The sequence below is a fragment of the Canis aureus genome, chromosome 11 (assembly GCF_053574225.1).
Source record: "Canis aureus isolate CA01 chromosome 11, VMU_Caureus_v.1.0, whole genome shotgun sequence".
In the NCBI taxonomy this organism is placed as follows: domain Eukaryota; kingdom Metazoa; phylum Chordata; class Mammalia; order Carnivora; family Canidae; genus Canis; species Canis aureus.
Genome location: NC_135621.1, coordinates 19,123,755 through 19,149,546, shown reverse-complemented (window position 1 = coordinate 19,149,546; position 25,792 = coordinate 19,123,755). Strand labels below are relative to the sequence as shown.

The 25,792-nt window shown below is 37.9% G+C and overlaps 1 protein-coding gene and 1 long non-coding RNA gene across 2 annotated transcripts in view; one reads left to right on the top strand and one right to left on the bottom strand.

Moving 5' to 3' along the window:
• The window catches only part of LOC144323456 (uncharacterized), an 82,150-nt gene that overhangs the window by 43,673 nt on the left and 12,685 nt on the right, over positions 1 to 25,792 (bottom strand). The window lies entirely within an intron of this gene.
• On the top strand, positions 23,142 to 25,360 carry LOC144323129 (olfactory receptor 11H6-like). The gene is made up of 2 exons (XM_077913233.1): positions 23,142 to 23,190; positions 24,381 to 25,360. Exons 1-2 carry the CDS (start codon positions 23,142 to 23,144, stop codon positions 25,358 to 25,360), a joined length of 1,029 nt encoding a protein of 342 aa, XP_077769359.1.

The window sequence follows — 25,792 nt, the reverse complement described above, 5'->3', positions numbered from 1 at the left end:
ACTGTTTAGAAGCATCCATGACTCTTATCTGCAGTCTCTTCTCACCATTCCATCTTGCTTTGGTCAGATTCATGAAAATGGATGTGGACCCTTGCACTATTTCACCTTAGGTGCAGAAATCTCTAGTTGTCTAGATTGAAGGAGTATGCCTGCCTGATTTGTTAGTGAAACTTGAGTTACCAAAGTCACCAATTTTCCCCAAATTGTGGGGTTTTGTAGGGAATTTGTCAGTCAGTGTACAGGCAATGCAGCTATAGATTTTAAGTGGAGGAACTTCTTTGAATTTTGAGGAAGCCTTTTATGAAACACATTTTCCTGTTTTTGAAATAAGATAAAATCCAAAATACTTTGTTTTCCTAAGTGTAATTTGAAGACCGCCCACGTTAAAATCACCTGCAATGCTTTATGAATGCAAATAATCTGGGTCCTTCATCGCCCTGCTGAATTAGTATTCTGGGACAAAATCCCAGAAATGTGCTTTTTACACCAAGATGCTTCAGATAATTCTAATTCACAATCATGACTGAAAAACGACCGGATAATTGTTGGCATCATCCATTTGCAGGGGTAGCTGCTTTAAGGGTCGGTTAGAAGGATTTGCTTATGTGAGAAGTCTCTATTAATGGACCAGAATATAGTCTCAGAAAAATGTGACTAGGACATATTGATTCAAAATTTGTGATCTCATAAAATGTGTTGTTTATGGACAGATGAGTCTATCACTGAGAAGGTGCTGTGAAGTTGAGGCATCCTAAACATTTCTTCTCTCCCTGCAGTCATGAAGGGATCAGCTCTTTCCTCTTTCGATTCTCTGTGAGATATTGTTAACTGCCTTAAAAACTTTGAAAAACAAAATGGCAAGCTTGGTTTTGCCACTTAGCAATTCAAACCACGCTGGAATCCAGAAAGCCCAGATTTCAGAGGGGCAATATTTAGAGAGCTATATCTCCTATAGTCACTGTATAATCACTATCTGGTCTCAGGAGTGTTTTTCTTTCATGTCAATATTTAAACAGCTTTTAAATCAAATGATTTTGTATAAAGAATTCTTCAATGTAAGTAATTTCTAAATGTTAAATTCTCAAAGGGGAGCCTCCAAATGTAAAGATTTCCATTGGAAGTAAAATTCCATTCCTATACATGGGGAAATATTTTTTTTCATTTCTCTCTCTTTCTCCTTGATCTCAGATGCAGTTTGAAGATGAAAAGATTAGGGAGACTTTCACAGAAATAAATATATGTCCAATCATTGTATCTCCTTGTATTGCCTCCTTCATCCATTCGGAGGACCCAGATGATCTTGATGAAGGAAGTGACTCTTGCAGTTTTATGGTTCTGCTTAAGAAACACATTCACCACGGTTCATTTCTTTAAATTAATTACCAGAGTTCTATTTGTATTTAAAGCTATTTAATGTCTAATTCCACCCTCAGCCTGTAAACCTCCTGAAGTCAGGATCACTGTTTTACCTCAGAACTTGACATAGCTCTAGGCAAATGGTAGATACTCATTAGGAATATTAGTTGTGCTCATTAAGTATATTAGCTGAATGGATAAGTCAACGCATTATATTTTTTAAAAAAACATCTTATGGCTGTTACTGGATATTTCTTCTTAATGCCAGAGTTAAGGAAAGCTCAAATCTGTGTTTTTAAATGATAATTTTTGTTAAATTCTTGATTTATTATTATGGTTTTGGTATTTTAGGTTTTCACCAGGCAAAGCCAATGTATGAATCAAATTATTCTGATGTGTTTTGGTTTATATCCTTGGCACTTTCTACCTATAGACCAGCACTGAATTTTCTCCTTGCCTTTTCTTCAGTGTTTTATGTAACAGTTATCCTGGGAAACCTCCTTGTTGTGTTTAGAGTGATGTTTACCCTTACTTACATTCCACTATGTACTTCCTTTTAGCAAATCTCTCATTCATTGACTTGTGTCTTTCCACCTTAATGATTCCTAAGAAGATTCATGACCTGCACTCAGGGCACAAAACCATATCCTTCCAGGGATGTGTCATCCATTTATTTGTATTTCATGTCCTGGGTGGATCTGAGATGGTGCTGCTCATTGCCATCTTGGATGGTCTTGGATCGCTATGTGGCCATATGTAAGCCTCTCCACTATCTGACTATCATGAGCCCGCAGATGTGAATTTTGCTTCTGTCTGGTGCTTGGGCTGTTGGCCTCATTCATTCAGTGGCCCAGTTAGCTTTCGTTGTCCACTTGACTTTTTGTGGTCCTAATGAGATAGACAGCTTTTGCTTTGAAACTTCCTTGGTTCATCAAACGTGTCTGCGCAGACCCTTACAGGATGGAATTCATGGTGACTGCCAACAGCAGGTTCATTTCCATGGGCGCCTTCTTCTCATTGCTTATCTCCTAAGTTTTCATCCTGGTCACTCTCTGGAAACGTTCCTCAGGTGGTTTGTCTAAGGCCTTTTCTACTCTGTCAGTGCACATTAAAGAAGCTGTGGTCTATGTATACAATGGAATATTACTCAACCATCAGAAACGACGAATACCCACCATCTGTCTGGACGTAAATGGAACTGGAAGGTATTATGCTGAGTGAAGTAAGTCAATCAGAGAAGGACAAACATTATATGGTTTCATTCATATGGGGAATATAAGAAATAGTAAAAGGGAATAAAGAGGAAAGGAGAGAAAATGAGTGGGAAGTATCAGTGGGGGTGACAGAACATGAGAGACTCTTAATTCTGGGAAAGGAACGAGGGGTGGTGGAATGTGAGGTGGGCAGGGGGACGGGGTGACTGGGTGATGGGCACTGAGGGGGGCACTTGATGGGATGAGCACTGGGTGTTATGCTGTATGGTGGCAAATCAAAATCCAATAAATAAATAAATAAATAAATAAATAAATACATACATACATACATAAATATTTGTTGAGTTAAGAGAATGGAATTTTAGGGATCGTTAGTGATTTCATTATGAACTGAAAAATACTGTCAACATAGGTTAGATTTTTTAAATTATTGAAGTATCATTAACATACAGTGTTATGTTAGTTTCAAGTTTAAAATATAATTCTACAATTCTGTGCATTAGGCAGTGCTCATTATGAGATAAGTACTCTTAATCCCCTTTGTCGATATCACCCATCCCCCACCCATCTTCCCTCTGGCAACCAACCTATTTGTTTTTTGCATTTAAGAGCCTGTTTTTTTATATTATATATTTATATTATATATTTTTTATATATAAATTTATTTTTTATTGGTGTTCAATTTGCCAACATACACCCATTTTTCCCATTTTCCCCATTCTCCTCCTCCCTCTGGCAGCTATGTTTATGCCCTGTATTTATGGCTATGTTGCTGCCTTTTATTTGGAAATATTTTTCATGAAGCATCCATTCAAATTGTTTCCTCAGTTGTTAGATGGATCGTGTGCATTATTTTTATTGACATTATACAAAAAGTTGTATAATAAAATCTTTAGCTGAATAGATATTTGCAATGGTCTAATCCTTCTGATGACTCACCTTTTCACTTTCTTACTGGTGTATTTTAGTAAACAGAAGTTCTTTAATGATGTCGTTTTTTAAACATATGGTTAAAGACATTTCTATTTTAATAAATCATCTCTATAAGTCATGAGAATATTCTCCTGTAAACTAGATACTTAAATATTTTGGCTTTCACATTTAGGGATAGTATCTGTTTTATTTTATTTTATTTTATTTTATTTTATTTTATTTTATTTTATTTTATTTTATTTATTATTTTATTTTATTTTATTTTTTATTTCTTTTATAAATTTATTTTTTATTGGTGTTCAATTTGCCAACATATAGAATAACATCTAGTGCTCATCCCATCAAGTACCCCCCTCAGTGCCTGTCACCCAGTCACCACCACCCCTAGTTCGTTTCCCAGAGTTAGGAGTCTCTCATGTTCCGATAGTATCTATTTTAAATTAAATTTTGTACGTGATGTGAGGTAGTTTTATTTTCTTTATGGATGCTCAATTGACCTAAAAACGTATTAAAAAGACCATTAATTTCCCATTGGGTTGCAAAGGAGACTATCTGTAGATATCATGACTGTGTAAGTTTGGGCCTGCATTTCAATCTGCTGTGTTAGATTTCTGTTATTTTGCTGATAAGTACTGTCTTAATCACGTTAGGCTTTATATTAAATCTCAATATCTTATACTGTACATTTTACTCCATTCCATAATGCTTTGTATTTTTTAGGCTCTATGTGTTTTCACCTACAGCTTAGAACCAATATCTCAATTTCTTTAACCATACTTTTAAAATTTTTTCTAGATTAGTTGTAGCAACTTTGGTAAATTCACATAGAATAGATATTACATTGAATCTGTAGTTCACTGTTATAGTGTGGAAATCTTAACATTACTTCCAATCCATGAATGCAGGATGTATTTACATTTATTTGTGTCTATAATTTCGTTAATCAATTGTACAGTTTTCACTGTACAAGTCTTTCACCTCCTTGGTTAGATTTATCCATAAGTATTTTTTTACATAAGTATTTTTTGATGCAATTGCAAATGAAATTGATTTCTTAATTTCCTTTTTGGGAAGATGGCGGAAGAGCAGGGTTCCCAAGTCACCTGTCCCCATCAAATTACCTAGATAACCTTCAAGTCACCCTGAAAATCTACGGATTCGGCCGGAGATTTAAAGAGAGAACAGGTGGAATGCTACAGTGAGAAGAGTTCACACTTCTATCAAGGTAGGAAGACGGGGGGAAAAAAGAAATAAAGAAAAGGCATCCAAGGGGAGGGGGGCCGTGAGGAGCCAGGCTAAGGCTGGGGCGAGTGCCCCCAGGACAGGAAAGCACCATCCAGGAGAAACAGGACCTTCACCAATCTTCCCGGACAGAAAGGGGCTCGCAGGGAGTTAGAGCAAGACCCCAGGAGGGCGGGGATGCCCTCAGGCTCCCTGGGACACTAACAGGACCTGCACGCCAAGGAGAGTGCACTGAGCTCCCTAAGGGCTGCAGCGGCACACGCATTGACCCGGGAGCAGCTCGGAGGGACTCGGGCGGCGGCCCTGCCCAGAGGAGGCTGCCTGGCTGGGAGCGCGAATCCAACAGCGCAGGCCTGGGAACACTGGGCGCCCGGACACAGCCCACGATCTGGCCTCCCCCCCGCCCCCGGGACAAGTAGAGGCCAGGAGGGCCCAGGACAGCAAAGAGGCTCCTACCAAAAGCTGAGCAGATCAGTGGCCCCACCCCCGGAGCCTCCAAGCCCCTGCAGACAGAGAGCTCCATAGTTACTGAGGGGGCTGAAGCCAGGGCTCCAGAGCTGGCCGCCACCACTGTGGTTGTTCCTCCAGGGGCCTCACCGGGTAAACAACCCCAACTGAGCCCTGCACCAGGCAGGGAGCAGAGCAGCTCCCCCAAGTGCTAACACCTGAAAATGAGCACAACAGGCCCCTCCCCCAGAAGACCAGCTAAATGGACAAGTTCCAGGGGAAGTCAAGGGACTTAAAGTAGACAGAATCAGAAGATACACCCACGTGTTGTTTTTTTTTGCTTTTTGATTTCTGTTTGCTTACCCCACCCTATTTTTTCCGTTTTTTTCTTTCACTTTTTTCTTCTCTTTTTTTCTTTTCTTCTTCCATTTTTCTTTTCTTTTTCACTTTCTTTCCTTCTTTCTCTCCTCTCTTTTTCTCCTTTTCCCAATACTTGTTTTTGGACACTCTGCACTGAGCAAAATGACTAGAAGCAAATTCCAACCTCACCTCAAAAGAAAGAATCAGAAACAGTCCTCTCTCTCACAGAGTTACAAAATATGGATTACAATTCCATGTCAGAAATTCAGAAGCACTATTATAAAGTTACTGGGGGCTCTAGAAAAAAGCATAAAGGACTCAAGAGACTTCATGACTGCAGAATTTAGATCTAATCAGGCAGAAATTAAAAATCAATTGAATGAGATGCAATCCAAACTAGAAGTCCTAATGACGAGGGTTAACGAGGTAGAAGAATGAGTGAGTGACATAGAAGACAAGTTGATGGCAAAGAGGGAAACTGAGGAAAAAAGAGACAAACGATTACAAGACCATGAGGATAGATTAAGGGAAATAAACGACAGCCTGAGGAAGAAAAACCTACATTTAATTGGGGTTCCCGAGGGCGACGAAAGAGACAGAGGGCCAGAATATGTATTTGAACAAATCCTAGCTGAAAACTTTCCTAATCTGGGAAGGGAAACAGGCATTCAGATCCAGGAAATAGAGAGACCCCCCCCTAAAATCAATGAAAACCGTTCAACACCTCGACATTTAATAGTGAAGCTTGCAAATTCTAAAGATAAAGAGAAGATCCTTAAAGAAGCAAGAGACAAGAAATCCTTGACTTTTATGGGGAGGAGTATTAGGGTAACAGCAGACCTCTCCACAGAGACCTGGCAGGCCAGAAAGGGCTGGCAGGATATATTAAAGGTCCTAAATAAGAAGAAAATGCAGCCAAGAATACATTATCCAGCAAGGCTCTCATTCAGAATGGAAGGAGAGATAAAGAGCTTCCAAGACAGGCAGGAACTGAAAGAATATGTGACTTCCAAACCTGCTCTGCAAGAAATTTTAAGTGGAAGAGATCAACAGAACCAGGAGTTGGTTCTTTGAAAGAATTAATAATATAGATAAACCATTAGCCAACCTTAATAAAAAGAAGAGAGAGGAGACTCAAATTAATAAAATCATGGAAGAGAAAGGAGAGATCACTACAAACACCAAGGAAATACAAACAATTTTAAAAACATATTATGAACAGCTATACGCCAATAAATTAGGCAATCTAGAGGAAATGGACGCATTCCTGGAAAGCCACAAACTACCAAAACTGGAACAGGAAGAAATAGAAAACCTGAACAGGCCAATAACCAGGGAGGAAATTGAAGCAGTCATCAAAAACCTCCCAAGACACAAGAGTCCAGGGCCAGATGGCTTCACAGGGGAATTCTATCAAACGTTTAAGGAAGAAACCATACCTATTCTACTAAAGCTGTTTGGAAAGATAGAAAGAGATGGAGTACTTCCAAATTCGTTCTATGAGGCCAGCATCACCTTAATTCCAAAACCAGACAAAGACCCCACCAAAAAGGAGAATTACAGACCAATATCCCTGATGAACATGGATACAAAAATTCTCAACAAGATACTAGCCAATAGGATTCAACAATACATTAAGAAAATTATTCACCACGACCAAGTGGGATTTATCCCTGGGACACAAGGCTGGTTCAACACCCGTAAAACAATCAATGTGATTCATCATATCAGCAAGAGAAAAACCAAGAACCATATGATCCTCTGATTAGATGCAGAGAAAGCATTTGAAAAAATACAACATCCAATCCTGATCAAAACTCTTCAGAGTGTAGGGATAGAGGGAACTTACCTCGACATCTTAAAAGTCATCTACGAAAAGCCTACTGCAAATATCATTCTCAATGGGGAAGCACTGGGAACCTTTCCCCTAAGATCAGGAACAAGACAGGGATGTCCACTCTCACCACTGCTATTCAACATAGTACCGAAAGTCCTAGCCTCAGCAATCAGACAACAAAAAGACATTAAAGGCATTCAAATTGGCAAAGAAAAAGTCAATCTCTCCCTCTTTGCTGATGACATGATACTCTACATAGAAAACCCAAAAGCCTCCACCCCAAGATTGCTAGAACTCATACAGCAATTTGGTAGCATGGCTGGATAAAAATCAATGCCCAGAAATCAATGGCATTTCTATACACTAACAATGAGACTGAAGAAAGAGAAATTAAGGAGTCATTCCCATTTAAATTTGCACCCAAAAGCATAAGATACCTAGGAATAAACCTCACCAAAGAGGTAAAGGATCTATACCCTCAAAACTATAGAACACTTCTGAAAGAAATTGAGAAAGACGCAAAGAGATGGAAAAATAATCTATGCTCATGGATTGACAGAATTAATATTGTGAAAATGTCAATGTTACCCAGGGCAATTTTCACGTTTATTGCAATCCCTATCAAAATACCATAGACTTTCTTCAGAGAGTTAGAACAAATTATTTTAAGATTTGTGTGGAATCAGAAAAGATCCCGAATAGCCAGGGGAATTTTAAAAAAGAAAACCATATCTGGGAGCATCACAATGCCAGATTTCAGGTTGTACTACAAAGCTGTGGTCATGAAGACAGTGTGGTACTGGAAGAAAAACAGACACATAGATCAATGGAACAGAATAGAGAACCCAGAAGTGGACCCTGAACTTTATGGCCAACTAATATTCGATAAAGGAGGAAAGACTATCCATTGGAAGAAAGACAGTCTCTTCAATAAATGGTGCTGGGAAAATTGGACATCCACATGCAGAAGAATGAAACTAGACCACTGTCTTTCACTATACACAAAGATAAACTCAAAATGGATGAAAGATCTAAATGTGAGACAAGATTCCATCAAAATCCTAGAGAAGAACACAGGCAACACCCTTTTTGAACTCGGCCACAGTAACTTCTTGCAAGATACATCCACAAAGGCAAAAGAAACAAAAGCAAAAATGAACTATTGGGACTTCATCAAGATAAGAAGCTTTTGCACAGCAAAGGATACAGTCAACAAAACTAAAAGACAACCTACAGAATGGGGGAAGATATTTGCAAATGACGTATCAGATAAAGGGCTAGTTTCCAAGATCTATAAAGAACTTCTTAAACTCAACAGCAAAGAAACAAACAATCCAATCATCAAATGGCCAAAAGACATGAGGAGAAATCTCACAGAGGAAGACATAGACATGACCAACATGCACATGAGAAAATGCTGTGCATCACTTGCCATCAGGGAAATACAAATCAAAACCACAATGAGATACCACCTCACACCAGTGAGAATTTGAAAAACTAACAAGGCAGGAAACCACAAATGTTGGAGAGGATGCAGAGAAAAGGGAACCATCTTACACTGTTGGTGGGAATGTGAACTGGTGCAGCCACTCTGGAAAACTGTGTGGAGGTTCCTCAAGGAATTAAAAATAGACCTGCCCTACGACCCAGTAATTGCACTGTTGGGGATTTACCTCAAAGATTCAGATGGAATGAAATGCCGGGACACCTGTACCTCAATGTTTCTAGCTGCAATGTCCACAATAGCCAAACTGTGGAAGGAGCCTCGGTGTCCATTGAAAGATGAATGGATAAAGAAGATGTGGTATATGTATACAATGGACTATTACTCAGCCATTAGAAACGACAAATACTCACCATTTGCTTCGACACAGATGGAATGGAGGGTATTATGCTTAGTGAAGTAAGTCAATCGGAGAAGGACAGTTTATGTTCTCATTCATTTGGGGAATATAAATAATAGTGAAAAGGAATATAAGGGAAGGGAGAAGAAATGTGTGGGAAATATCAGAAAGGGAGACAGAACATAAAGACTCCTAACTCTGGGAAACGAACTAGGGGTGGTGGAATGGGAGGAGGGCGGGGATGGGGGTGGGTGGGTGACGGGCACTGAGGGGGACATTTGACGGGATGAGCACTGGGTGTTATTCTGTATGTTGGTAAATTGAACACCAATAAAAATTTTTTTATTATAAAAAAATTAGAAGTGAATCACAACAAGGACTTCAAACATGTGGAGCTAGGACCATCCTGCTAAATGATGAAAGGGTCAACCAGGAAATTAAGGAAGAATTAAAAAGATTCATGGAAACTAATGAGAATGTAGATACAACCGTTCAAAATCTTTGGGATGCAGCAAAAGCAGTCCTGAGGGGGAAATACATTGCAATACAAGCATCCATTCAAAAACTGGAAAGAACTCAAATACAAAAGCTATCCTTACACATAAAGGAGCTAGAGAAAAAAACAGTAAATAGATCCTACCCCCAGCAGAAGAAAAGAGTTAATAAAGATTTGAGCAGTGAACATAAAGACTCCTAACTCTGGGAAACGAACTAGTGGTGGTGGAAGGGATGGAGGGCGGGGGTGTGGGGGTGTGTGGGTGACGGGCACTCAGGGGGACATGTGACGGGATGTGCACTGGGTGTGATTCTGTATTTTGGTAAATTGAGCACCAATAAAAAATTATTTTATTAAAAAAAAAAAGATTTGAGCAGAACTCAATGAAATCGAGACCAGAAGAACTGTGGAACAGCTCAACAAAACCAGGAGTTGGTTCTTTGAAAGAATTAATAAGGTAGATAAACCATTAGCCAGATTATTAAAAAGAGGAGAGAGAAGACTTAAATTAATAAAATCATGAATGAGAAAGGAGCGATCACTACCAATACCAAGGAAGTACAAACAATTATAAAAACATATTATGAACAGCTATACGCCAATAAATTAGGCAATCTAGAGGAAATGGACATATTTCTGGAAAGCCACCAACTACCAAAACTGGAAAAGGAAGAAATAAAAAACCTGAACAGGTCAATAACAGGGAGGAAATTGAAGCAGTCATCCAGAACCTCCCAAGACACAAGAGTCCAGGGCCAGATGGCTTCCCAGGCGAATTCTATCAAACGTTAAAAGAGGAAACTATATCTATTCTACTAAAGCTGTTTGGAAAGATAGAAAGAGATGGAGTACTTCCAAATTCGTTCTATGAGGCCAGCATCACCTTAATTTCAAAAACCAGACAAAGACCACACCAAAAATGAGAATTACAGACCAATATCCCTGATGAACATGGATGCAAAATTCTCAACAAGATACTAGCCAATAGGATTCAACAATACATTAAGAAAATTATTCACCATGACCAAGTAGGATGTATTCCTGGGAGACAAGGCTGGTTCAGCACTCATAAAACTATCAATGTGATTCATCATATCAGCAAGAGAAATACCAAACTTTATGATCCTCTCATTAGATGCAGAGAAAGCTTTTTGAAAAAATACAGCATCCATTCCGATCAAAACTCTTCAGAGTGTAAGGAGAGAGAGAACATTCCTCAACATCTTAAAAGCCATCTACGAAAAGCCCACAGCAAATATCATTCTCAATGGGGATGCACTGGGAACCTTTCCCCTAAGATCAGGAACAAGAAAGGGGTGTCCTCTCTCACCACTGCTATTCAACATAGTACTGGAAGTCCTAGCTTCAGCAATCAGACAACAAAAAGACATTAATGCATTCAAATTGGCAAAGAAGAACTCAAACTCTCTCTCTTCGTCCATGACATGATAAACTACATAAGAAACCCAAAAGCCTCCACCCCGAGATTGCTAGACATCATACAACAATTTGGCAGCATGGCAGGATACAAAATCAATGTCCAGAAGTTAGCTGCATTGCTATACACTAACGATGAGACTGAGGAAAGAGAAATTAAGGAGTCCATCTCATTTACAATTGCACCCAAAAGTATAAGATACCTAGGAATAAACCTAATGAAAGAGGTAAAGGATCTATACCCTAAAAACTATAGAACACTTCTGAGAGAAATTGAGGCAGACACAAAGAGATGGAAAAATATTCCATGCTCATGGATTGGCAGAATTAATATTGTGAAATGTCAGTGTTACCCTGGGCAATTTACACATTTAATGCAATCCCTATCAAAACACCATGGACTTTCTTCAGAGAGTTAGAACAAATTATTTTAAGATTTGTGTGGAATCAGAAAAGACCCCGAATAGCCAGGGGAATTTTAGAAAAGAAATCCATATCTCGGGGCATCACAATGGCAGATTTTAGGTTGTACTACAAAGCTGTGGTCATGAAGACAGTGTGGTACTGGAAGAAAAACAGACACATAGATCAATGGAACAGAATAGAGAGTACAAAAGTGGACCCTCAACTTAACGGTCAACTAATATTCGATAAAGGAGGAAAGAGTATCCACTTGTAGAAAGACAGTCTCTTCAATAAATGGTGCTGGGAAAATTGGACATCCACATGCAGAAGAATGAAACTAGACCATTCTCTTTCACCATACACAAAGATAAACCCAAAATGGATGAAAGATCTAACTGTGAGACAAGATTCCATCAAAATCCTAGAGGAGAACACAGGCAACACCCTTTTTGAACTTGGCCACAGTAACTTCTTGCAAGATACATCCACGAAGGCAAAAGAAACAAAAGCAAAAATGAACTATTGGGACTTCATCAAGATAAGAAGCTTTTGCACACCAAAGGATACAGTCAACAAAACTAAAAGGCAACCTACAGAATGGGAGAAGATATTTGCAAATGATGTATCAGATAAAGGGCTAGTTTCCAAGATCTATAAAGAACTTCTTAAACTCAACAGCAAAGAAACAAACAATCCAATCATCAAATGGGCAAAAGACATGAACAGAAATCTCACAGAGGAAGACATCGACATGGCCAACACGCACATGGAAAATTCTCTGCATCAGTTGTCATCAGGGAAATACAAATCAAAACCACAATGAGATACCACCTCCCACCAGTGAGAATGGGGAAAAATAACAAGGCAGGAAACCACAAACATTCGAGAGGATGCAGAGAAAAGGGAACCCTCTTACACTGTTGGTGGGAATGTGAACTGGTGCAGCCACTCTGGAAAACTGTGTGGAGGTTCCTCAAAGAGTTAAAAATAGACCTGCCCTATGACCCAGCATTTGCACTGTTGGGGATTTACCCCAAATATACAAATGCAATGAGACGTCGGGACTCCTGCACCCCGATGTTTCTAGCAGCAATGTCCACAATAGCCAAACTGTGGAAGGAGCCTCGGTGTCCATTGAAAAATGAATGGATAAAAAAGATGTGGTTTATATATACAATGGAATATTACTCACCCATTAAAAATGACAAATACCCACCATTTGCTTCAACGTGGATGGAACTGGAGGGTATATGCTGAGTGAAATAAGTCAATCGGAGAAGGGCAAACATTATATGTTCTAATTCATTTGGGGAATATAAATAATAGTGAAAGGGTTTGATGGGAAGGTTGAAGAAATGGGTAGGAAATATCAGAAAGGGAGACAGAACATAAAGACTCCTAACTCTGGGAAATGAACTAGGGGTGGTGGAAGATGAGGGGGCCGGTTTGGTGGTGAATGGGTGTCGGGCACTGAGTGGGTTACTTGCCGGAATGAGCTCTGGGTGTTATTCTGTATTTTGGCAAATTGAACACCAATAAAAAATAAATTTATTATTAAAAAAATTTCCTTTTGGGCTCTTTATTGTTAGTATATAGAAATACAAAGGATTTTTCTTTTCATTTTTTGGTTAAATTCCAGTTAACATACAGTGTAATATTAGTTTTAGGTGTAAATTTACTGATTCAACACTTACATACATCACCCAATGCTTATCCTAGCAAGTGCAAGTGATTTTTTTTGTGTTGGTTTTATGTCCTACAAATTTGCTGAATTTGTTTCTTAGTTCAAAAGTTGTTTTGATGAAATCTTCGTGATTTTCGACATAAAAGATCATGTAGTGTACAAGCATATTTTATTTCTTCCTTTGTGATGTGGATACTTTTTCTCTCTCCTTTTTGCATAATTCCTTTGGATTATACTTCCAGTATTATGTTGAATAGAAGTGATGGGAATGGACATTTTCCCCTTATTCCTGATCCAGATGGAAAGATTTAGTGTTTCATCACTGTAATGTTAGCTGTTGCTTTCCATAAATGTTACATTGAAGTACCTTGCTTCTTCTATTCCTATTCTTTTTTTTGTTTCTAGTTTTTATTTTTATTGATATATAATTGAAATACAATGTTATATTGCTTCAGATCACAACATCTTAATTCACAATTCTATACCGTACTCAATGCTTACCACAATAAATGCAGTTACCAACTGTCATCATACATTATATGATATTATTGACTATATTTTTAAGCTATCTTTTTCATCCCTATCACATTTATTTTATAACTGTAAGTTGCTACCTTTTAATATCCTTCATCTGTCTCATCTATCCCCCATACTCCCCCCCCCCCCCCGGCAATAATTAGTTTCTTCTCATTTAAGAGTCTCTTTTTTGTCTATTTCAGTGGTTTTTGTGATTTCACAAGTAAGTGAAATCATATGGTATTTATCTTTGTCTGACTTATTTCACTTAGCATACTACCTTCTGGATCCACCCCTGTTGTCAAAAATGGTGATATTCATTCATTTTTTATGTCTGAGTAATATTGTTATGTATATATATCCATTCATCTATTGATAGACAATTGGGTTACCTCCATATCTTGGCGACTGTAAAGAATTCTGAAGTGAATATAGGGTACCTATATCTTTTCAAATTAGTGTTTTTGTTTTCTTTGTATAAATACCCAGAAGTGGAATTACTGGATCATATGGTAGCTCTATTTTAATTTTGCAAAGAGACCCCATTTTGTTTTCCTTAGTGGCTGCACCAATTTACATGTCCACCAACAGTGCAAGAGAGCTCCCTTTTCTCCATATTGTCTCCAACACTGTTATTCTTGTCTTTTTTTATACTGGCCATTCCAGCAAGTATGCAGTGATATCTCATTGTGGTTTAGATTATCATTTCACTAATTAATGATGTTCACCATCTCTTTCTGTGTACTTCTAGCCATCTGTATGTCTTCTCTGGAGAAATGTTCAAATCATCTGCTGCTTTATTAATTGTTTTATTTATTGTTTGTTATTGACTGGTGTGTTTTTTAATACATTTTGCATATCAAACCTTTATTAAACACATTGTTTTATAAATGTCTTCTATTCTGGAACATGCCTTGTCATTTTGTTAGTGGTTTCCTTTATTGTACGGAAGGTATTTAATGTGATGTAATCTCATTTGTTTATTTTTGCTTTTGTTACTCTTTACTATTGTGGTCAGAAAAGATGCTTTATAGTGTTCTTAAATTTCAGTTTTCTTAAATTTATTGAGAGTTGTTTTGTGGTCTAATAGGATCACTTCTTTATAATGTTTCATGTGAATTTCATATCCATTAGATTTGTGGCAGAGAGTACTACCTTTGGTTCTATCTTTTGTTGTGAACTCCTCCTCTGAGTTATTTTATACAGAGAAGAATGGATAAACAAGTGAACAGAATAAAAAATATCAACCAGGCTCAGGGGTTAAGCATCTGTCTTAGGCTCAGGGTGTGATCCCAGAGTCCAGGGATTGAGTCCCATATTAGGCTCCCCACGTGGAGCCTGCTTCTCCTTCTGCCTATGCCTCTGCCTCTCTCTGTGTGTCTCCTCAATAAATAAATAAAAATATTTTTAAAACTATCAACCACAACCCAAGCAAAATACACACTAGACAAATCTGACGAGGTCAGAAAGCAAAACAGAAAAGCAAAAATAATTAATTAATTAATTAATTAAATTGCAAAAGAAAAAACGAGGGATGAGAGAGAATATATTCTCACAGGGTGGACAAAACAGGGTAATCCACTTGTTCCTGAGTTTTGGTCTATGTGATAAAAGACACTAAATCCCAAAATTGTAAAGAAAGCAGAATTTATATATACAAAAATAAAATTGAATAAAGGAGCCAAAAATGAAGCATATTTCTAAAAAATGTAAATGTAAAAAGTGAAAGTTACAATCTAAAAACAACGAGTTGATAAAATAAGATACTAGTTGAAAAGGGAAAGAAGAAAAGAGAAATGGAAAAATTTAAATTGAAAGATAAGGGCAGTCCTGATGGCCCAGCGGTTTGGCATTGCCTTTGGCCCCGGGGTATGATCCTGGAGACTCGGGATTGAGTCCCGCATTGGGCTCCCTGCGTGGAGACTTCTCCCTCTGCCTGTCTCTCTCTCTCTCTCTCTCTGTGTCTGTCATGAATAAATAAATAATCCTTAAAAAATGAAAAATAAATGTATCATGAGAAAGAACCTCCAATTCTGTATGCTATTTTCCCGTAGCCTGGCGTTTTATGGTCTTGTAGGGTCCGTAAGTTTGCTGTGCACCTGGTCTTCCAGTTTGTCTTCTGGGGGAGGGGATGTCTGTGCTGCTTCTCAAGTGTCTTTGCCTGGGCAGAGTCACACTGCCCCTTGTCAGGGGACCAGGCTCACTATAAGCTTGTCCTCAGTTGGATTTTCTTCCCTGAAGGCTTTCCGCACTGAATCCAAACAAAATTAGTAGAGCTCACATCCCTATCCCCAGAGCTGAAAGATCATAGTCCCTTCTCTTCAGCAAACTCAAAGGGACACACGGTTCTTAATTTTGCCTGTGCCACAGGCCACAGACTCCTGCAGTGCATGCCCACACCAGTCCTCCCTGGGGCAAGTTGGAGTGTCCCATCCCACTGCACTCTGCAGGATGCTGACACTGAGTGGCCACGGGAATGCCCCTTCCTAAGGGAAGGTGGAGGGCCTCCTGGAATTGTCTATTTTATTTTTTTAATAATAAATTTATTTTTTATTGGTGTACAATTTGCCAACATACAGAATAACAACCAGTGCTCATCCTGTCAAGTGCCCACTCTCAGTGCCCGCCACCCAGTCACCCCCACCCCCAGCCCTCCTCCCCTTCCACCACCCCTAGTTCGTTTCCCAGAGTTAGGAGTCTTCCATATTCTGTCTCCCTCTCTGATATTTCCCACTTATTTTTTCTCCTTTCCCCTTTATTCCCTTTCACTATTATTTATATTCCCCAAATAAATGAGACCATATAATGTTTGTCCTTCTCCAATTGACTTATTTCATTCAGCATAATACCGTCCAGTTCCATCCACGTCGAAGCAAATGGCAGGAATTGTCTTTCTTGCCATGAGAGCTATTGGTCAGTGGCTTCTGCACTCACTCTGCCCCTCCCATGGGATGGCCAAGGGTCTTAGCATTCCAGTTCTATGCAGGTTCCCCAGGTGGAAGGTGGCCATTGAATCCACTGGGGTCCCAGCTCAGAGTCTATGGTTAACTTAGTTGAGAGCCCCGTCATGGGATCACCAATCCCAACCAGCTTCCCCTTTCCAGTGCTTGGGAACTCCACCAGCTCAGGCACTCCTTTTAACTCTGTGACTCCAAGATACTGAGACCCCACCATCCCACCTAGAGTTCTGCCCATTTCACCACCTAAGCACCTTTCAGGCAGGGATATCTGTCGCTGGAGAGATTTCTAAGGGTTCTCACTTTGTCCTCCAGGGGAATACCACTTTCCAGTAGTCAGGTTACAGAGGCTCCCTGCCCCTGCCATTTATCTTCTGATATCCCCTCTCAGATTCACTTCTCCGCACTTCCTACCTTGCAAAAAGTGGTCACTTTTTTACTTGTAGAGTTCCAGATATTCTTTTCTCACACCCCAGGTTGAATTCATGGGTGCTCAGAAAGCTTTGATAGTTATCTAAGTAAATTCAAGGGACCCGATGAAGCGAGATCCTCCACTCTTCTGCTGTCTTGCCTTTCTTCCTGATATAGTATATCTAACTCTCTTTTTTTATTTTGATGTTCTAAATGTTTTCCGTTGCATTGTCTTCCAGCTCACTGATTTGTTCTGTTTCATCCATTCTGCTGCTGAACACTTCTAGTATATTTTTCAGTTCAGTTATAACTTCTGCTTAGTACTTTATTATATTTTTTACCTTATAGTTTAAGCTCTTCCTGTGTTCATCCATTCTTCCCCTGAGATTGGTGAGCATCTTTATAACTATTACTTTGAACTCTATCAAGCAGGTTGCTTAGCTCTGTTTCATTAAGGTCTTTTTCTGGGATTTTCCATATTCTTTGGTTTAGAACATAGTCCTCTATGTCCTTTTGTTTCTCGCTCTTTGCTGGTCTGTATATATTAGGTGAGGTCACTACTTCTCTTAGTCCTGAAAGAATTGTTTTGTGTACAAGTTTTTTTCTACATTGGTGAGAGTGCAATCTCCCTTGATCACCAGAGCCAGGCACTCTGTTTGGGCTGTGTATGCCTGCCTGCTGTGATAGGGCCACACTTGCACAAGGAAGTCAGGGCTTGGGACACTTGTCTGGCCATTATCATACTTGGGTACTGCACAGGGAGAGCAGGGTTTAAGTCATTTGCTTTTTCAAGTGGTACCTTGGCTACTACATGGCATGGGCAGGGTTCAGGGCACTCTTCTAGCCCTTCTGTTTACATATCAAATGCTGAAAAAAGGGGCAGGACTCCAAATGCATACCCATCTTGATTGCAGCTAGCTCTCTGTGCAGGGTGGATGAAATTTGTCCTCCAATGCTAGCAGACTAAAAGGGAAGGCACAAAAAATGGCATCTCTCCGGGGCTTTTTCCATAACAAGTTACAGTGAGGTTGCAAAAATACTGTCAATGAGTGCTTCTATTCCTGGACAAAGTCCCTTCAAGTTCCTGCCTCTCCAGCAGCTGCTTTAAAATTAGTAAATTGGTCTCCCTTGCTTATGAACTAGGGATTGCTTTTGCACTGGATTACAGGGTGAGAAGGATTGCATACAAGCCCTTTAATATTGGGTATCCATTCTTTACTGTTCTGTAGTCCTAGTTTTCATCCCCATAGATGTCTAAAAGAGGACATTTTGTCATCTTTTATTTCCAGTGTTGGACCCTAAGGTCTGGGTGCCTGATATGATGTACATTCCCTTCACCCCTTGAGGGAGAGTTCTCTATTTTCCCTCCAAATTTGGAATTACTGCCTCTGGGGTATAGTTTTCCTAAACCTGTGGCTGTCTCTCTTCTATCCTCCTGGATGCCTCTCTTTTGTCTTTTGTTGCGTGTGTTTATCTAATTTTCAGACCTCTCTCAAAGGAAAATTATTCCATACATAGCTGTAAATTTGTTGTGTCTGTGGGAGGAGGTGTATTCATGTCTTCCTGTGCTAACATTTTCAACACATTTCTTCTCCTTTAGTTTTGATAGTTTTAACTGATAGACTATTCTTGATTAATAGTGGGTATTTTTTCTTTTTTTAAGCACTTTGAATAAATACATTTGCTCCCTTTGTGAAAGTGTGCAAGTTAATGATGGTAAATATAATTAATATTCTTATAGAAGCTCCATTGTATGTGACAAATTGCTTTTCTCTTTCCTTTTTGAAGATTTCTTTTTTTGTTTTTGATTTTAGACAGTTTGATTATAATGTAGTTCTGTTCAGACTTACTTCAGTTGGAGTTCTTTAATTTTTTTTGATCCAAATGTCCATTACTTTGCTCAGATTTTGGAAAATTTTGATCATTATTTTGTCAAATAAGCTAAGCCCCTTTCTGAGTTCCCACAGGCATATATTGGTTCACTTACTGGTGTTGATAAGGTCCTTAGGCTTTTTAAAGTTTTCCTAAATTTTTGGTCTTCTATACCTTTGGTTGCATAATTTCAAATGATGTATTTTCTAGTTCACAGATTTCCTCTTACTTTCAAGTCTGATGTTGAACCCCTCTAATGAATTTTTCACTTTAGTTACCATATACATACATATATACATATAGAAAGAGATAGGGATTTTTAAAATTATTTTAGAGAGAGAGTGGGAGAAAGAATGCCAGCAGGGTGTGGAGGAGCAGAGGGAGAGAGAGAGAAATCTTAAGCAGGCTTCATATCTAGTGCAGAGGCCAACATGAGACTCAGTATCACAACCCTGAGATCATAATCTGAGCCAAAATCAAGAATTGGACACTTAACCATCTAAGCCACCAAGGTGACCTCTAGTTATTATATTTTTCAGTTCCAGAATTTATGTTTGGCTGTTTTTTTTAAAGTTCCTTTCTCTTTGTTGATATGCCATTTTGTTCATGTATCATTTTCCTGATTTCATTAGATTGTGTATCTACGTTTTCTTTTAATTCATTGAGCATCATTTTTTTTTCCACTGAGCATCTTTATGACAGCTATTAAAGATTCTTTATCAGGCAGTTCATAGATGATACTTTCCTTTAGGGTTAGTTCTAGGATTTTATGTTGGTCTTTTAATTGGGTCATGCTTCCCTGTTTCTTTGTATAGCTCTTGTTTTTTGTTTTTTTTTTTTCTGGAATTTGGGCAGTAGAAAAAAAAAGGACCATCTCATTCTATGCGACTGGCTTTTTTCAAGAGGAGATCTCTGTCACTCAACCTCATGGGAGCTTCTAGGGCTTCTAAAACGTGTTGTGGTATCTTCCTCCCCCAGCATTGGTATTTGGAACTGCCTGCTTGCCTTTGGTTTTGGCGGCTTTTATTTTATTCCTTTTAACTCAACATGAATATTTATTTCATGAACAGCTGCTTGAATACAAAATATGTAGCTTAAGCAAATTGAAAATGAAAAATATTGCAATTAAAACTAAAAGCATTTAAGAAGTACACTGTCTTGAAAGCAATGGATTTTATTTGCAGACAATTGAAAAGGTTGTAAACAGTATATGATGAGTATCAACGAACAACAAAAGAAATAGTTTGCTGAAATTAGAAAATACTAATGAGAACTGTATAAAGAGTTGTACATCTTGCCTTCATATTGCTCCAGCCAACACTTAAAGCAAAAAGATATTTGAGGAAAAATTTAATAAGACAGACTGTTGGGGAATCATTTCAAAGAGCAAAATATCAGACCAATTTTGACTTTGCTTCTATCCTGAAATTGCATTTCTAATTTATAAAACTTAATTGTTTCCATTCAGGAATTTATATCCTCCAGGTCTTTAGAAATCTAAAATTTTCAAATCATATTTCTTTTTTCCTAAATTAAACTTGTTTTTTTTAAGGAAAATTGAAAAATACAGAAAAATATAAAAAAGAAAACATCTACAACACTCATATCATGGTAGGATATATTGTATCATGGCAGCTTTCTCATGTAGTCATGGTAAATATGTTTTTTTAAATAATAAATTTATTTTTTATTGGTGTTCAATTTTCCAGCATAAAGAATAACACCCAGTGTTCATCCCATCAAGTGCCCCCCTCAGTGCCCGTCACCCATTCACCCCCACCCCCTGCCCTCCTCCCCTTCCACTGCCCCTAGTTCATTTCCCAGTGTTAGGAGTCTTTATGTTCTGTCTCCCTTTCTGATATTTACTACCCATTTCTTCTCCCTTCCCTTCTATTACCTGGCTTCCCATTAGGGCTCTTTTATCAGCTTGAATGTAATTTCCCCTGTATTTGATTTTTTTGAATTTTATCTTAATGCATTCCATATATGGATTTGTATTAAAGTTTACTTAAAATTTTATTTAAAATTTGCTAAACAATTGGAAAAAACAGGATCTTTTGATTCTATTTTCCCACTTGCACTAACTTTGTCAAATAGTTTAATGTTACACCTAAGCCATATGATTTGTCTATTTGTCTATTGTGGTTTTGAACAGGATTGGGGTTTCTATTCATTATTTATATTTTTCTGTTTTTTTCTACTTTTATATAGCTTTCAGGCTTTTTCTTTTCAGTTTTCTCCTCTTTCATTATCATTTCCCCAAATACCTGCCACGTTGACAGCTTCAAACTCTTAGGTGTCTCTTTATTCAGGACATTCATTTCTTTTTTTGTTTGATTAATTAGAACGATTTTTGTGTTTTACTATTAGACAATAATTTCACCAATCATTTCTGGTAAAGAGATTCTTTACTAAGTTAAATTCCTTTTATTTCTTTTTTATTTTATCAAGAATGAAGTTTAGTTTTATCTATTGCCACTATCAAGTGTTCCTATGTTTTTCTGTATTTAAAAAATATTTATTTTAGAGAGATAGTAAGTGATGGAGGGGGTAATAACAGAGGGACAGGGAGAGGGAGAGAATGTCCAGCAGACTCTGTGCTGAGCACACAGCCTGATGCAGAACTTAACGTATTCTTTCTCCAGCTTCAAAGCCCAGTTTTTTCTTGAGAGTTTATAAACAATTGTTACATTAAAAATGTATTAGAACTCTTGAAGTAGTTTGCTAGTTCCCCATGTGTACTGATCTATGTAGGAGTTGGGGGTCCTAGGTCAGGGAAAATTCCAATAAGTGAATGTCATTAAACCTTCCTTCAATGAAACGTCAAGTGATATAGATCATGACCTGAGCTAAAATGAATAGATCAATGCTTAACCAACGGAGGCACCCAAATGCCCCTATGATTTTCTCTATTAATTGGTAAATATAATATGTTTTTTCAGTATATACTTTCATGTATACATAGTGTTGGACCATTAAAGAAGCAAATTTTACTTGATCATATTGTATTATTTGGAGTTTTTATGATAGAATATGGTTTTAGTTTATATTAGGTATCTTTGTTTTTTTAAGATTTTACTTACTTATTCATGAGAGACACACAGAGAGAGAAGCAGAGACACAGGCAGAGGGAGAAGCCTACTCCAGGAACATGCCCTGGCCAAAGATAGGCACTAAACCACTGAGCCACTCAGGGATCCCCTATATTAGGTATCTTTGTAACTATCATACCCATAGGCTCAACAATTAAGGAATAATCATGTAAAAGATTGTATATCCATATATACTAATGTCATACCATGAAACGATTAAAAGGTATTATCAAATTGTAATTAACTACATAGGAAGTTTTCATAGATGTCTTTCTTACTTAAAACAATTTTACTCATACCTAAAGAATACATATCTCAAAATGGTTGGGGCAAACAAGTTGGAGTTATGATGAATAATATGAAACAAAAGAAAAGAGTCTTTAATATGTGTCAGCGCACACACTCCTAGTCTCTGTGTTAACCTATATTCCATAGACTTTTCTCTAAGCTTGGAACTAGGTCTCATTGCCAGAGTCACCATTTTTCCTTTATCGCCAGAGGGATTATTTCCTATCACACCTGAACATTTTTCCTTTATCGCCAGAGGGATTATTTCTTATCACACCTGAACAGCAAATATGCCTGCCAAAATCATTTTGTGTGTTTGTATATCTCTTGTTGTTCCAAATAACAATCCTTGAGTTAAAGTAGGAAACATGTTTGAATTTGAAACAAATTTCAGCATGCTGAGTAAGGAGCAGAATAGGAAACCGGGTTCAGCAGGGCCATTGTGTGTTATAAATTCCCTCTCTAGAGAGCTACTCCCCAAAGATGATCTTCACAGAAAGGTAAAAGAGCTTAATATATCAGCTGTTCATTTGGTTCTCTGTAAATCATGAGACTATGATTCTCTTTGTTTCCTCTTGCTTTGTCAGTTTATGTAAGCAAGAGAACTATAAAAGAGAAAGCCTGAAGAAGTCCATGACTGATTTCATCATGTTCTTCTCCTGAGAGAGTCAGCAGTTCTATGCATCCCCACTGTATTATATTTATTTTTTTCTGAGATCTGAGATGAGAGTTCTCACTCTGATATAGAAGATGGTGTTCAACAATGCAGATTTTTCTGATACCCATCTGGTATCTTCAGGTAATGTAAAGCTCACCTGACTCATAAAGCTCCTCTATTTCCTCCATCCAACCCTCTCTAGTTTTATATTAGTTTAAATTCCACTTAATATGTGAATTATGAAACTATTCTTTCTCCAGAATCAAAGCCTAGTTTTTTCCTGAGCACTCATAAGCAAATGTTACTTTAAAAATGTATTAGAACTCTTCAAATAGTTTGCCAGTTACCCATATGTAGAGCTCTATGTAGGAGTTGGAGGCCCTAGGTCAGGGAAAATCCCAATAAGTGAGTGTGATTACACTCTGGTTCAATGGAACTTCAAGTGATGGACTGCCTCTATTGTTACTTTCTGTTACTTGTAGGGGATCGAAGACAAGGAAATTTAATTCCTGCTTGAGATTGCAAAATTTGAGGAACAGCTTTTGTGAGCACAGTCAACTTTGATGTAGCTTTATAAATGATGCATATTTGACTCTGCTGTCTGCTAGTATTTCATATCAATTGTGATCTTCATGAAAAGCATCACATAGATTAGGAATTGATTATGATGTATATGGCAATGTTTGATGTGAGAACAATATAATAGAACTTAGCTCCTTAACTTTCTTTGTAAAATAAGGCAGATTGACTGTAACTCTTTTTGAGTGTGTTTTTACTGAAGAGAGGTATTGAAGTGCATGATGTCTAGTAGATTTTTATTTTAATAATAGATTTTATTTAATCATTCTAAAATGAATATAGGGATATTTCACATAACCAAACACAATAAAACTAAAATCAGTCAAATTACAAACATCTGTATCTATTTATATTGTCCCCAAATAAGCTCGACATATTTCTCTCACAAATAGAGCAAGAATATTAAATATCAATAATATCAATATCTTTCTATGTTACAAATATTTAGCCGTGTTTATTCATTCCTTCTTCATTCACTGCTCAACCTAAAAATTGTAGATCTGGCACACTTGACTATTGTCACTCCGAAATAACTTTGATTATAAACATTAGGATGACAGAAGATTTTTTATTTTATTTACTATGTTCAGAACAGACTTAGAAATATATGAAAATCATGGGAATATCACTGCATGGATTATGGTACTTTGTTATTTACTGTCACACAGAATGATCTGTCCCTAAGCAAGGAATATGGCTAATGAACAATACTATAAGGCTATCTGTAATATGGAAATCTGTTATTTTTGCAGCTTTAAAAAAAAAAGAATATTCCAAGGTAAATAATTGTTCTAGCTCTGTGAGTGAATTCATCCTTTTGGGCTTCCCTTCTACCTGGGAAATTCAGATTCTCCTTTTCTCAATCTTCTGTGGAACTTATATTCTGACACTGACTGGAAATCTGTGCATTATCTGTGCTGTGAGGTGGGACCATCGCCTACAAACTCCAATGTACATCCTGCTGGCCAATTTCTCCTTCCTGGAGATCTGCTTTATCACCTCCACTGTCCCCAAAATGCTAGCCAACTTGCTGTCTGAGACCAGAACCATCTGCTTCTATGGCTGCTTCCTCCAGTTCTACTTCTTCTTCTCCGAGGGCACCGCTGAGACCTTATTCTTGTCTGCCATGGCCTTTGACAGGTTTCTTGCTATCTGCAGGCCCCTGCACTACCCCACTGTCATGACTGCTCAGCGCTGCATCAGAATAGGAGCTGGGTGCTGGGTGTGTGGCTTCTTATACTTCCTCTTGCCTATTTACCTCATCTCTCAGCTCCCATTTTGTTGTTCTAATAAGATTGATCACTTCCTGTGTGACCCAGGACCTCTTATGAAGCTGTCCTGTGTGCCAGCTCCTGCTACTGAGATCATCTGTGCCATCTATAACTCAGTCCTCATTTTCTCCACCTTATTCTTCATTACCAGCTCCTATACCTTGGTGATCAGAGCTGTGCTCAGGGTCCCCTCAGCAGAAGGTCGGCATAAGGCCTTCTCCACGTGTGGCTCCCATCTGGCTGTGGTGTCCCTGTTTTATGGCTCTATCATGGTTGTATATGTAAGCCCCACAGCAGGAAATCCAGCAGGGATCCAAAAATATGTGACTTTGTTCTATTCTGTGTTAACTCCACTTTTCAACCCTTTGATCTATAGTCTTCGAAATAAAGAAATGAAGGAAGCTCTGAGAAAGATATTTAGAATTGTAAGATTTAGTCAAAGGCATGAAAGAAATATTTGAAGAATTTGTTTACAACTGAAATGGTATAGGGAAATAAGTAATTGCAAATTTAACATTCACTTGTATTTATTGAATTAAGAAAATGTCTTTTGGTGAGAACAGATATATATTCAATTATAATTAAATGTTATTTAGTTAACCTGGCATCTGTCCATTTTGCCATTAGAGAGAAAAATTTACGTTGAACATAAAAATTTTCAAAGCTAAGAAAAAAATGATCACTCCTATTTCTGATATTTAGATTTAATACTAGTTAAAATTTTGCTGTCACTCTTATAGATGTATACATATTAGTCTATACTGTATTTTACATTTATTAGTAATATTTTTCTGATGAGTCAAAACTACCATATGCTAAATTTACAAAAACCATGCAGATTTTTCTGATACCCATCTGGTATCTTCAGGTAATGTAAAGCTCACCTGACTCAT